The 15,865-nt window shown below is 28.5% G+C and overlaps 1 protein-coding gene across 1 annotated transcript in view; it reads left to right on the forward strand.

Moving 5' to 3' along the window:
* Nucleotides 1–15,541: 15,541 nt before the first annotated feature.
* LOC135922534 (transmembrane protein 185B-like) overlaps nt 15,542–15,865 on the forward strand; it is a 45,530-nt gene continuing 45,206 nt past the window's right edge. Inside the window, exons 1-2 of the mRNA XM_065456911.1 lie at nt 15,542–15,616; nt 15,662–15,838. Coding sequence (XP_065312983.1) covers nt 15,573–15,616; nt 15,662–15,838 — 221 coding nt within the window. The 5' untranslated portion in view covers nt 15,542–15,572. The remainder of the gene's footprint in view (nt 15,617–15,661; nt 15,839–15,865) is intronic.

Raw genomic sequence — 15,865 nt, forward strand, 5'->3', positions numbered from 1 at the left:
GTATGCTTTGTCGTTAATTTTATTTTTATTTAAATATCTTGTGATTCTGTCAATGTAGATGTCTATGTCCCCAAGGAACTTAGGAACAGTAGACTCGTCCTTTTTTGACATATTAATTTTAAAAAATTTGATATTCTCTTTTTTTTATTCTTTTTTTTTAATATATAATAGCGCAGACAATGATTATATAAAGGCTTCAATCATATTATTTGGAAAGTTCGATATTAATTTGATCACTTTTAGAATAAAATTTATCATATTCGTTGAGCGCGTTATTAATTGTTTTACTTCGTATATAAATTTCTCTTATCTTGAAATAACGGTGTTTTTTTTAAACGAGTTCATCGATCCTGAACTTTGAACTCTTATTATTTTTGACCTTTGAAGGTTAAGTAGGTATTATTTATATTTTTTTTATAAATTCAAGTTCATTGACCTTGTACTTAGGAAAAAATTTTTTATTTTATATTATTTTTTTATTTTTTTTTAAAAATAAATTCAAGTTCATCGACCTTGTACTTTGAATTGTTTTATTATGGTCTTTAAAGGTTAAGAAGATATTTATTTCGTTAAATTTTATTTTATTTATTCTATATTTTATTTTTATTTATCTGTATTATGTATTTTTTATTTATTTTTTTAACAATGACCTATGACGATTATAAAAAAGATATCATGGTCATGACATTGCCTTAAATATTAGCTAACTTGATAAATCAAATAAATAATTGATTAAAAGAATGAAAATAAGAATATCATAAAAATAATAAATATATGTTTTATATATTTTATATATTTTTACCTTTCTTTTTTTTTATTGAGAAGCCAGCATGTTCATTTTATATATTTTTTAGATAGGATCTGCAGACTGATTTATTGGATTTTTATAGTTTTTTTTAACGAAGTTAATTTAGATTTAATGTTTTACATCTTTCTTTTAATTTATTATTTAGTTCCTAACTATAAGTAGTGTCGGATCCCACCATTGCCACCATGCTAATATGGTGTAAAAACTAAAAAATCTGATAGAAAATTACTTTATTTTAAATTTATTTATTATAAAATACAACTAACTTCTTATTAACCTAATAAATTACATATATATACTTATCAAAAGCAAATAACAATCAATGTAACTATTAGATTAATATTATGTAAAGTGAAAGAAACAATATAACAAGTCCGTAGGTCAAAACGAGCCATTTAACAACATTAGCGAATATACTTGCTGATTAAATGAAAATACTTGCCAAAAAATATGATAAAACACGACATAGATGAATTTTTTGTATATACCAGGTCGAATATAATTTTTTTCGAGCCGGGCCCCAAAAATTTTTTTTTAAATATCCGGGCCGGGCCTAAAATTTTGAAACCCGGGCCAGGCCGTAAAAAATTTTTGAAAAAAATATCCGGGCCGGGCCGAAACATTTTTAATCTGGGCCGGGCCGGGTCGTGCAAAAGGTACCTCTGCAGGTCTCTGACATTAAGTAATCACACAGGTGTAGCAGAAGAAACGTTTAGATATCCTTTGCCACCCCCCCCCCCTCTCCCTAAAAAAATTCATACAGCAATTTTTTAAAAAAATTTGTAATTTATAAATATTTAAACTTACAATAAAGTAGATTGAGTTAAAATCTTGACTTTAAATAAATCTATATCCAAAATTATTATTTAAATTCAAATTTCTATAAGTTTTGGCGTTCAAAACAGTTAAAGAATATGAAATAAATTTCCTTATTATTTTATTAACCAGTTTCACTATGTGAAGTGTCATGGAAACGTAAGACTTATCAGGGTTGGAGAAGATATCTTAAAAGAAATACCCGTTTTTTTTAAAATAAAATCTTTGAAAATTTACATAACATTTTTATAAAAATTGTGAAATTATTAATAGTTTTTATAAATTTTTTAAAAAATATTTCAAAAGTTAAATTGACGTTGCTTAAAATTACATTCTAAAATTGGAAATTTATAACCATTAAATTTTATGTTCATTTATTATTTTTGATATCCCGTTTGACGAACAGCAGCCCAATAATAACTTCTAAATTCATCCTACACTGCTTAGAAATCTTTTACCATTTTACCCATAGTCCTAACGCGTCACCTTTAGCTATATTTGAGATAAAAATACGTTTCCAATTTCATCATCAACTTACAAGAATTGAACTATGGGACGGTAAATTATTCAACTCTATATCTTCCTTGATATAATGCCGCTTGCCCCTTTTTTTCCTAATGCGCCATAAAAGACCTTATATCATGGATCAAAATAGTGCTGATGCTTTTTAAATATTAATCTCTCTCATCTCATTTCAAGAAACCAGTGATGTCCGAGATATATTTTATTTTTACATTACATTTATAACCATACTATATAAAAATCCCCCATTGTTAATTTTTATATCAATTAAGATTAGAATCAATTACAAAAAAATGGTCAAAATTATAAGATAAAATGATTTTTAGAAAAATATTTTTGCGCTTAGCCAACTTCACGGAGATTCTGATAAAAAAATTGCATATAAAATTAAATAGTCGTATAAAAAGATACACCAAAAATCGCATGTTTTTTCTCCCCCCCCCCCTAAATAAATGCTGGCCATTACGAAAAATTTGAGCCGGGCTTAAGATATTAACGGGCCTGACACTCTTTTTGCTTTAACAATAAATCTATCAATTCTAAAAATAATTTTATAAAATTTAGATTGAGAAAGGTAAATTAAAAATGTTCTCTGCAAATTTCATCAACAGAGTCCAAAGTTATGCACATTAAAAGTTGGATACACAAAATTCAAGCTTTACATGGAAAAATTCATTTTATTATTAAACTTTACAATTCAACAAAAACATCAACATTTAAAATTAATGAGCCAAAAGTTGTACTAGTTATCGATTGGCTGCAACTAGTTTTTTTCCTCATTGGTACATCCATCATTTTGTAGATTTATCGGTATGTACAACTTCGCATCTATGAAACATATGAAATGAACTAACTTCTGATAGTAGAAATTGTTTGGTACGTACTAGACAGGCAATCACAATTCAGCTGCAGCTTTTGTGGATAATTTAATGCGCTGAAGTTGTAGAAATACCAATTTCTATGGATACTTCAAATTCTTCTGCGGGTGCCAGGTCGGTCATCAACATTATTCCATGGTACGATATGTGCATGGATAACTTTGGACCGTGTTGATAGAATTTGAAGAAAACAAAATTTTATCCCTCTTTCAATCTATATATTGAATTATTTTTAGAATTGTCAGATTTATTGCCGAAGTAAAAAGGGTATCAGTTCAATTGGAACAAAGGTATATGTCAATATTTTGTGCCTGATTTCGTTAATCAGAATAATAGCTATGAGCTAGCAAATAAAATGGCCCGGCGGCAACAACATTAATAAAAATGCTCGACCCATGGCAAAAATATACTAATATTGTATTTCTTCCTTTTTTTAGTTGGCTCAAAAATATTACATTTCCGTTTCCTATTTTTTTTTACCAGATTTGAATATCAAATAAAAAAATGAATAAAAAAAATGGGATAGGAATACATTTCATATAATATTTTTATAGTAAATCTAATATAATAATGCTAATATTAAAATATTAGGTTTGAGCTATATTTCCTAATTGAATATCATAGTCGGACGTTGACTGAGACATTTTTGCCACCGGGCTGGGTTTTAGGCGAGCGGGGGTCGAAAAATTGATTCGGAGAGTCCCTTAGTCTTGATTACAGCAAAAAAAATAAAAAAAATTTCCATAAATTTAAGACGCAATACATTAAATATAAATATTTCGGACTCTTTTTTTATTATTGTTAATTATTATTTAACATCTATCATGTACAAAAAATATGGTTTATAATACAAAAAATAAATAATACAAAAAATAAATAATACAAAAAATAAATAATACAAAAAATAAATAATACAAAAAATAAATAATACAAAAAATAAATAATACAAAAAATAAATAATACAAAAAATAAATAATACAAAAAATAAATAATACAAAAAATAAATAATACAAAAAATAAATAATACAAAAAATAAATAATACAAAAAATAAATAATACAAAAAATAAATAATACAAAAAATAAATAATACAAAAAATAAATAATACAAAAAATAAATAATACAAAAAATAAATAATACAAAAAATAAATAATACAAAAAATAAATAATACAAAAAATAAATAATACAAAAAATAAATAATACAAAAAATAAATAATACAAAAAATAAATAATACAAAAAATAAATAATACAAAAAATAAATAATACAAAAAATAAATAATACAAAAAATAAATAATACAAAAAATAAATAATACAAAAAATAAATAATACAAAAAATAAATAATACAAAAAATAAATAATACAAAAAATAAATAATACAAAAAATAAATAATACAAAAAATAAATAATACAAAAAATAAATAATACAAAAAATAAATAATACAAAAAATAAATAATACAAAAGACAAATTATATTTTAAAATTAATAACTTATATCATTATAAATAGGGTACATAATATGTGTATTTTTTTTAAAAAAAAATATATGCTTCTGATGTCTAGATAGCTATAAAAAATTAGGCTGCAGTATATTTAACCCAGTTATTGTGAATTAAGCGTCAGGAATTTTTTGAATTCGTTTGAGAGCTGAGGTGGCAAGGGCAAGGAATTTTGATTTTTATGTTTCAAGGAATTAAAGCAACACTCTTTCAACGAGTAAACTAGATATAAAAAAAATATATAAGAATTTGAAATAAATAAAATGTGACAGGCAAAATATGTACCGCCTAGTGAAGGTAACCGGATATGATCCGTTAGCACAAATTAGTTTTTAAAATTCGTATTAGTTTCCGAATACACAGGAAAAACACTATTCAAATTTTATTCATTTAATTCGAGAATTAATTCGCTCATTATTTGTTATTTTTATATTTCCTCAAAAAGGAAACTAATGTTTATTTTATATTTGTAAGGTCGGCTATGGGAGGGGTGATTACCCGCCGACCAATAATTTGGTCGGGCTAAAAGTTTTAAGCATTGGGTGCAAAGGTATAAAAAATTTTAAAACAAAGACGGGGAAGGTGAATAATATTTTTTGGCGTAATGAGCAAAAGGGGCTTAAATTTATTTCGTAGGTTATAATAAAAATAAAATATACAAAAATGCAACCGATTAATTAAAATTACAAGTGAGATTTTATTAGACAATGGGTAGGCCAGTCGGATTATAAACCCACCCTATATAGACCTTTAATTCACATAAAACTATCCTGGAATTCAATAGACCAATAAAAATATAGCTGGAAAAAGAAGGAAATAAGATATTATATGTATAATTTGTTTTTATATATATTTTTTTTAAATATACATATTAGACAATAAAACATTAAGTAACGAATAACGCAAAAAGTAGCGCAGTTACTTGATTCTTTTTTTTAAAAAAATAAGCCCTTAGTGATGATGCCATTTTTGAAATGCGTTATTATCTGGCCCTAATTTGGTAAAATTTTAAAACCATTCAATAAGGTCTTTAAGCACTAGATACAATTTTCCCTGAAAAAACATCCATTAAACCTTTCTTATCTCTTGGGAATAAATAGACGTTTATTTAAGTGGATTATGAATCTAATTGAACGACTGTTGATGATGAAGGTAAATTTTTATTATTTTCAGTAAAATATTTAAATATCTTCTTATATTACTTTGTGACTTAATACTTGTATATAAACTATAATATTTTTAATCATTGACCCTTGAATAAGATTATTAGTCGTTAGAGTAAATTGATATTATCTAATGTTTATTAAATGAAATGTAGAGTAGTTTAATATAAAAACCATAATATTAAATCTATTTTTCCTTAAATTTTTATAAGTATGTTTGGAAGGAGAATCATTTATATTCTACTTCTTTCATTACAATACTCATTGCTAAACACATATATATGGCTCGGATATAGTTCCACCCTTATAAAACTTTATATCTGGATTACAAGGTGTTATATATTCAAATTTGTACTATTATTTCATTTTTGCTTTTTGACTTACGATTCAACCTTTTACGATTTAACCTTTTACAATTCAACTTTTTACAATTCAATTTTATATAATTTAATTTTTTTAACTTTATCTATTATTACTTTTGTTTTTCGTTTTGATTATATGTATTCTAATTTATATTTTTAGATAATATATATAGTATTTGGATGAACATTTTTTAATAATAATAATAATAAATAAAATATATTTTTTCATTTTCGTTTTCTCTACATGGTGCCCGGGTGAGGATGGCAAAAAAGACTCGCCAACGTGCAATTTTTTTTTTACTCACTGCCAGCCCTTAACATGGTGGCAGCGGAATTTACAATTTTAAAATCTTTAAAATTTATTTTTTTTCCACAAAATAAATGTTATTTAGATCAAATGGATCAATCAACAATGAGGAGAATTGTTAAACTAGATATCAAACTAGACGAAGCTATCATGGATAATGGAGTTGTTATAATATGAACTTACAAACTTACAAGAACCAATATGATAGTTAGACAATAGGTTATGAATTCTATGTAGTAAAACCAATGATGATTTATAAAATATTCTAAATCCAAGTAAAAAAAGAAAAGTTATTATATAATCCAATATACTTAATAAAATAACTGAATAAATTAAATATTATAAATCAGTCATAATGAACATATATGAATAAAAATATTTACTTAATAATGAATTAACAGTCAAATTTCTTGATGACCTACCCATTGATATTTTTCGTATTTTGATTTCTTAAATGTGGGAATTAACTAAATTACCTAAAGATAAATTCTTAGCCACAATTAAAAAATATTACGTAAATAGGCCATATTTAATTCAATTCCCGGATCATTATAGATTTCATATTGATAAAATTCAGTCTGAAAAAAATTATAATACTAGTGACATAGGTAATTATAATAATAATGATTATAAATCTAATGAGCATTTTAAAAACAACTTTGGACGAAACTTTATTAAAAGATATGATATTAATTATAATAAAAATTGCAATTTTAGATATTATGAAAATTATAATTATAGAGACTACCGAAATTTTAACTTTAGAGGTCATAACTGTAAATCCCATGATATGAAAAATGTTCATCCACATACTATATATATATTATCTAAAAATATAAATTAGAATACATATAATCAAAAGGAAAAACAAAAGTAATAATAGGTAAAGTTATAAAAATTAAATTATATTAAATTGAATTGTAAAAAGTTGAATTGTAAAAGGTTGGTTGAATTGTAAGTCAAAAAGCAAAAATGAAATAACAATACAAATTTGAATATATAACATTCTCCTTCTTCTAAAAAGCCTTCACATAAGTTTAATTATATTATCATAGTTAGTTTGTTGTCCAAGTGGATTATCGTTTTGACCATTAAGTTGTTTCATAAGTCATCATATCGTTGGCTTGTCCAAATGGTTTATTGTGTTTGTACGTTGTTTTGTTTAAATCGTAAGCTTGATTTCCTTATCGTAAGTTGTCCTTATAAATCGTGAATTTGTCATATAGCTTGCTTGTCATACTCAGTCGTTATTATTATCAATTTTCAAAATTGTTATTATCATCAGTAAGTTACGAATATGAGAAATAATAGTTCATCAAATTGGATATAAGAATAAATGAAGAATGATAAATCAATAAGATTGTTATATAATATTTTCAGCGTTTTCATATTTTGCGTTTTAGTGTAAGCGTTTTAATATTTAATTTACTTTATGCGTTTTAATATTTATTTTATTTTTATATTTTACGTTATGTAGTCTTTTAAATAAGTAAGTTTTTGTTTAATTCGCATCGGTCTAGAAATCGGTGTTATATCATTTTTATCATTTTTATATTTTTGTCCACACTTACCTCTTTAAAAGAATCCTTAGAGTCATAATTAATAAGTGTGTTAAAACAGTTTCTAATTCTTAATTGATCTAAATGTCTCCTCAAAATACCTTTATCTGTCATAACTTGGAACATCATGTCACTTTCTTTGTGTGTGATCATGCCTTTACACCATTTATCATCACCTTGTACTTTGTACCAAACAAAATCTCCTACGTTAAAGGTTCTATTCGTGGTAAAGTAACGTTTATTTTGTTCTCCTTCTCCACCAACGGTTTCAATAAGTCCCATTTAATTTTAATATCTCGATTGAACATTCTCTGAGATGGTGTAACTCCTGTAGTATCATTACGCGTATTTCTGTAATTAAATAAAAATTTATCAAGTGCAATGTCTAAGTCAATTTTAATATTCCTTTTCATATGTGTTTTGAACGTTCTCACCATGCGTTCTACCTGGCCATTAGATTACTGGTGATAGGCAGATGTGAGCACATGTTTGATACCATAATTTTTGCAAAATTTTTCAAAATCGTTACTAGAAGTGCCGTTATCAGTAATTATAGTTTCAGGTATTCCATATAGCGAAATAGTTTTAAAAATTTCTTTTAAAGTAACATCAGTCGTAATATTTTTAACAGGAATAATTGAAAATTTGCTGTAGGCATCGACTATTATAAATCAATTTCTTGTGAAGAACGGACCCGCATAATCTATGTGTATTCCAAACGGTTTGGTTGCCGAAACCCATGGTTTTTGTATTTTTTTAGGATTATCATGATATATGTTACAATCGTCACAACTTTTCACTTCCATTTCTATGTCATTATTTATACCAGATCACCACATGTAATCTTTGGCTAAGGATTTGATTTTTCCTGCTCCCAAGTGACCTTCATGTAATGACTGTAGTACATTTTTTCTCATAGAAGACTGAATTATGATTTTGTTGCTTTTGTAAAGACAATCCTTAATTATACTCAATTCCAATTCAATATTTTTATAGATATTGTTCTTAAATCTCGTTGTTCTTAATATCATTGATGACTTATTTTAATTCAATATCTTTGAAAGTTTCATCAAGTATTTTATTAAAATAGATAGGTATATCCCCAAAGTCATTTATAATTGTGATATTTTCAACAACTTCATCGTGATATTCTTGTGGTAATCTCGAGAGACAATCAGGAACAACATTATATTTACCGGCTTTATACTTTATATAGAAATCATAACCTCCTAATGTTATATTCAACTTCTGCAGTCTTAAAGACATAGTACTATTGTCCTTAAGACCCTTGGTGAAAATGTGGACTAGAGGTTTATGGTCAGTAATAATTGTAAACTTGGTGCCGATTAAGTATTCCTGGAACCTCTTTATAGAGAACTTAATAGCGAGAGCCTCAAGCTCAATATTGGTATAGTTTATTTCGGATTTTAATAAGGTTCTCGACGCGAAATCTATTGTTTTTCATTGCCGTCTTTTTCAATATGAAATAATACAGCTCCTAAACCACATTTACATGCGTCAGTAGCAATTCTTTTAGGTAATTCAGGATTAAAATAAGTCAAGACAGGAGGAAGACTAATCAACCTCTTTAGATCATTAAAACTCTAGGTGTTCTAAGTTACAAGCCCATTTTTCTTTGTTGACGATTTTGTATAGAAGATCAGCTATTTCTGCAAAATTGTTCAAAAATTTTCTGTAGTAGCCAGCTATTCCCAGAAATGTTGATAATTCAGCAGCTGATTTTGGTTCTGGCATATTCACTATTGCTTCAATTTGTCGTGATTAGCATGAATCCCCTTGGTGTCAATATCATGACCCAGGAACCAAACTTTGTTTTTAAACACGCTTTTGATGAAGTTAGATACTAACCCAAACGATGATATTCTTTCAAACACTTTTTTTATGTTTTTAGATGAGCTTCATCGTTTTTCCCGTTATAAGTAAATCATCAATGTAAAATATGGCATCTTTCATGTCACCGAAGATCTGGTCCATGATCTGTTGAAAGATTGCAGATGAGGAATATTTTTTTTTCAATTAAAATTATATATTTATTCTTAAGGATCCTACCTTTTTTAACAATAATCCTTTTTATTCTTACTAATTTTTTTGTATAACTCAATAAAAAAGATTTAACATTTATTCCAAAACAAAATACATACTACGGTATTTATATTATTTAAATTATTCTATATCTATTCACAAGGTTCCTATTTTTTTTTTAATTTGCCAATTGGACTCTCCGAATGGTATTTTATTTTAATCTTTGATTATAGCCCCCCCCCCAACTACTAGAATTATACTTCTATATTGACTCCTCTACAGGTTTACAGTATTTTAATGTTTGTTTAATTTCAACAATAGTTTATTTGTATTTATGGCTGATTTCTTTATTTGTCTAGGCTAACCCAATCTTAATCCCTCACATTGTTACAAAACATTGCGGTAGTTTTATCATGGCTTTTATAACAATACTTACGACCGTTTTATGGTTGTTGACAATGTCGTTCATGATACTATTTTAGAGAGGGATACCAAAACGGACACTTTAGCAGAAATATTATTTTGCGTTCTTCTTTTACCAGTAGCCCAAGGCCTCAGCTTTATCAGGACGCAATGGGTGTTGTACACTGCTTTAGTAATCCATTATTATTCATTACTTTCACCTACAACTCTAAATGGGATGATATTATACATTAATTATTTCCTCTGCAGGCGACTGCCCAGATTTATTTTGTCGCTTTTTCCATCAAAAATTAAAATATCATTTTTTTAAAAAATTACCTAAATTTATATGACAAGAAAAACAAATTTCTTAAAAAATTAAATAAATTGCATATAAGTTTCATTAGTATTGAATTATATTTTTGTAATTTAAATAGATAGCATTTTTTTTGTACTTAACATAAATATATAGATAGCCCTTATCAAATTTTTTGATAAAAGGAGTTAACCCACTAATTGGTAAATCTGAGATTTCCCCTTCATGTGATGATAAATTATTTAGAAATTTAACTATCTCCCGGTTTGGAAAAAAATTTTGAAAATTAATATGGGTTGGACTGGGCTTGGAAAATATTCCTCAAGATTAATATTTGCTTGCATCTGACTTGGGAATATCTTTTACAAAATATTATGGGCCGGGCTAGGAAAAAATTTTCAAAATTATTATGGGTTGAGCTAGGCTTGAAAAATTATTTTAAAAATTATAAGGTCTTGGACGCTTGGAAATTTTTTCCAAATATTATGAGCTTGGACCTGGCTGAAAATTTTTTAATGTTAAATGTTAGTCTTATGTAATCAGTAATATATTTACAAAGAATTTTGATATTGGGTAAAAGCTCATTTAAATATATTTTGACTCAAAAATAGTTTCCAATCTTAGTCCTAATGGGATGGACTCAATGACATTGGTTGGACTTGACCTAAATGGGGAGGGGGGGTTTAAAAATAATATAAATTGGATATGATTTTTAAATAAAAGGTAACATCTTTCTTAAAAAACGAATAAAATTCTCATTCTCCGTCATTTTTGACGGACTATCTACTAATCTATATTCTAAAATAATTTTATTAAAAATGGAAACTTTGTACATATAATAACAAAGTTATTTTCTAAATTTCGAGATTCGGTTTTACAGCTGTATGAATTGAGAATACAATAGAACAACTGGTTTAACTATGCAAACCTGAAGATGAGATGCAATAAAAATGTCATTTTTATGTAATCAATGTTATTGAAAGAAATAAACTAACATTTATACTACATTATAACATTAATATATAGAATTTTATATACCATACTTTTATAATTAATATGAAAGAAATAACAACATTTATTCACTTACATTAAAATATTTAAAATTTTTAATGAAACTAACTTAATATATAAATGAGGCATACTATATTGGTCTATTGCCTCTAGATATTTAAGTATACACACTCTAGTTCCACTTACCATCAACATTTCTCCTTTTTCATCACAATTCCCATAATACAATAATGCTATTACTAATGATATAGATCAATTAGCCCTTTATTAAACCATTTTTTGCAATCAAAGCTTTTATATCATGATCACATATAATAAACTGATTTGAAAATGAAAATTATAGAAATATTCCAGATAGAAAAATATTTATCAGTAAATGGATTATATAAACATATCTGTGAATTCTAACCTTAAAGGTTTTCCCTCCTTGAGGCATATTATACTATTCTATTGCATCTTGGTGTTCAAGTATACACACTCTGGTTCCAACCATTAGTATTTCTTCCTCTTCATCTCAATTCCCACAACACAATAATGCTATTACTAATGATATAGATCAATTACCCCATTGTAAACCATCTTTACAATCAAAGCACATATCATGATCACATATAATAAACTGATTTGAAGATGGACAATAAAAATTATAAAATCATTCCAGATAGAAAATTTTAAATTTATTAGTAAATGGATTGTATAATTTATGACAACTCTCAACAAAAATCTCTTCACATTCTACTGATATGAATTTTAATTTACAGAACAATACATAGATTTATCCATAAACACATCTGTGATTTTTAACAATAATGATATTCACCTTCACCCTAAATATGATAAAAATTCCTAATCCATGAGCCTACCAGACCTCAGCACAGCACCTACCAAATGTAACTGCCCATTATGTAATAAACTTATTAAAGTAACCAAATTGGGGCTATTGCCATTTCATAGCAACCATAAAATAAAGTGTCCTCAATCTGGGCTACCCATCTTATCACCAGCTATTCCTAAAACCTTAATGCCTTTTCTGCCCTTGCCCTCACAACTAAACAACCCATAGTCACCATTCTAACATCATTGGCTGATGTGCTCAGAGCCCAATAATATCTTATAAATGATTCGACGTTTGACCCAGCCGACTCAAATGTAGAAATATTTCTAACGACACCAAAACCATTTGTAATTTCACGAATACCTAAAGGAGCAAGGCTTCAAGTTGCGAGACACCTGTCAAAAAACTTGAATTCATTGTTAAATATTTATTCTTATGTAAAACACTGGCTAGACACCCTGTCATTTGCCTTTACTACCTTACAAGTTCCTAAATCTGCCAGCGAAAATCCCTGACCCAACAAATAAAGGATGCTACTATTTACCCCTTACCCATCAATCACATTACCACATCTTTTACGAGTGATGACACAGATAAAAATACAAATCACAAAAATGACCTGCTCACCAAGACCAGGCTAATATCTAAAAAATTGGATAACCTGAATATTAAATCCGCCATACGTTTGGCAACCTCCGACAATAAGCTGGCTCCCTACGATTTAGTAACTTATCAGGCCCTTCCCCTAAAACACCACTCACACGATTATAAAAATGAAACACCGACTTACCTTGAAACTCCTCTAATTGGCCACTTATACCTAAAGCGACCCTAGAAAGGTTATTCTCTCCTTCAAACGTGATTCCTCACCTGGGTTCAATGGGTTTCGCCAAATATTCTTACAAGACCTTACCGCGCCTTACATAACACAACAATGTGACGTTCTAGAAAAAATTACCCAATTAATCAACCGTATGCTTACTGGAAGATACCACCCGCCATTATTCCACTGCTCGGTGCTAAACTCATCGCTCTCCATAAACCCAATAAAGACTGGGCGCCGATTAACTGCCAAACTAGCTAGTCAAAATAGACTTCTCAAACGCCTTTAACTCTCTAAGACGTGGAGCTTTTCTAAATCCCAACCCTCTACCCAGAATTCTCATAATTTATCTTTATTTGTTGTGCTAATCCCTCGCATCTTCAATTCGGAGATAGATTGATTCCTTCTAGCGATGGGATACAACAAGGTTATTCTCTAGGTTCCTTTTTGTTCTGTCTGGGCATTAATAGTCTAATACGAGACATTAATGACCAGTGCAAGCTAAATCTTTATAACTGGTATATCGACCATTGACCTCAACCACGATACTATGTTCAATCATACACCATTGAACGCTTTAACACATCTCGGATCTCCAGTAGGTAAAGACGAGTCCTTTAACAAGTTCTTTGCCGATATTCTACTAGGAATATCCCTTATGCGCGATACACTATCTCGCCTCCCAGCTCACCAAGCTTTCTTCTTATTAAAGCACTATCTTTTAATTCTAAGAATTTTATAACTCCGAGCGTCACGGATTTTAACGTCAACATCGCTTCACACGAACTGGTGATTAAACGCCTAACAGAAGATATCCTCAATCTTAAATTTGGGGAATTATCATGGTTACAGGCTACCTTAACAACCAAATCCGACGTCATTGGTATAAGGTCACCTTCCCCACTTTCTGTTAGTGAGTTCATATCCTCTCGCCTGTCCTGCGAGCCCATCATTGAAACACTAACAAAAAATCCTGACCCCTTACTCCTACAGGCAATTGATCTACGGAAGTCCCTCTCATTAGTCGATCCTCCATCGTCGGCATTACAGAAGGATTGGGATAAACCTCTAGTTGGCAACTCTGTTGCATTCCTTAAATCGAGGAACCAACCAGAGGACCATTCTCCATTTCCAAAGGTAGTGGATACGAATTTCTTGAGGCCTTCCCATCCCGAAATCTTGACCAGCTTCTTATCAATGATGAGCTACGTCACGCCATCGGTCTTAGACTAAATTGCGATATATTAATACCTTATCACTGTATCCTCTATCAAACGTCGGTCAACTCCAAAGGCCGTCACTCTCTGCTGTAAAGTCAGATTCATTAAGCATTCAAAATGCAATGATACCATTGCCAGGGCCTTAAAATCCGCCGGCATCCCATCAATCCTCGAACCTACTGGCCTTTACAATTCCAATGGTAAGCGGCCCGATAGTTCGACTATGATCCCTTGGAAGAGGGGGGAATTCCTAACTTGGGATTTCTCATGCATCGATCCTCTTACCCCTTCCAATATGAATAGAGATGCCATAATAGATGACGAGGCGAATAAACTTGCTAAATATAGCCATTCTCTTCCCGTCAATTATAGATTTCTACCATTAATCGCCACTACTCTAGCTTAGTTGGGCTCTCATGCCCTAGACTTCGTTAAAGAGTGCTAGGACCGAGGATCCCAAAGAGGGATTCTACCTACGCCAACGATTAGCCATAAACTAAGTAAAATACAATTATCTAAGCTTTATTTTTTCAATATCCGAAACCCCGTAATTGAACATCCTATGCATAGTATAGACTTTGGCCATGTTGTTGCCTATTATAATGTTAGCGCTAAAAGGAAACTTGAATCTCAATCAATAAAAAAAATAGCAAGAATTAATGACTTTATATAATTGTGATTTACTAATATTATATTTTTTTACTATTATTATAACTTACCTTGATATAAATTGTCGATATAAAGAAAAGTTATACTTTACCAATTAAAATTTCGTTCATTATTTATTTTATTTTAATTTAATAAAATAGTTTTTTTAATATTAGTTAGCCATAGTGTGTTTCCAACATTGGTTCACATAAACATTTAAAAAAATGTATTTTCCTGCTGCTTTACTTTGCATTTTTTATATATTTGGCTTGGATTAGAAACGTATTTAAATTAAATAATCTGTCGATCGATCATTTATTTTCTATGCAAATTTGGTGTTCCGTATAAACCAATATGATTTATGATTATGGATATTAAATCCTTCTTTCAGGATTTTAATCCTGGGTTTTTATAAATAGTGATATATTTATTATTTTATTTATTGTTCAGAAAGTTTTTGGCCTATTTATCTCTGGTTATTTTTATATATCTACTTGCCTTACGTTTAGATGAGGAGATATTTTGGAATTATTGGTATGTCTTTATGCCATTATGGATATATAACATCATAGTTGTAATTGGGGCTCTTATTGGTAGTGCAGTTTGGTGGTCAAACCCCAGATACAGGCATTAATACTGATAAATAAACACATA

Source organism: Gordionus sp. m RMFG-2023, chromosome 1 (assembly GCF_954871325.1).
Source record: "Gordionus sp. m RMFG-2023 chromosome 1, tfGorSpeb1-WG-v2, whole genome shotgun sequence".
NCBI lineage: Eukaryota > Metazoa > Nematomorpha > Gordioida > Chordodea > Parachordodidae > Gordionus > Gordionus sp. m RMFG-2023.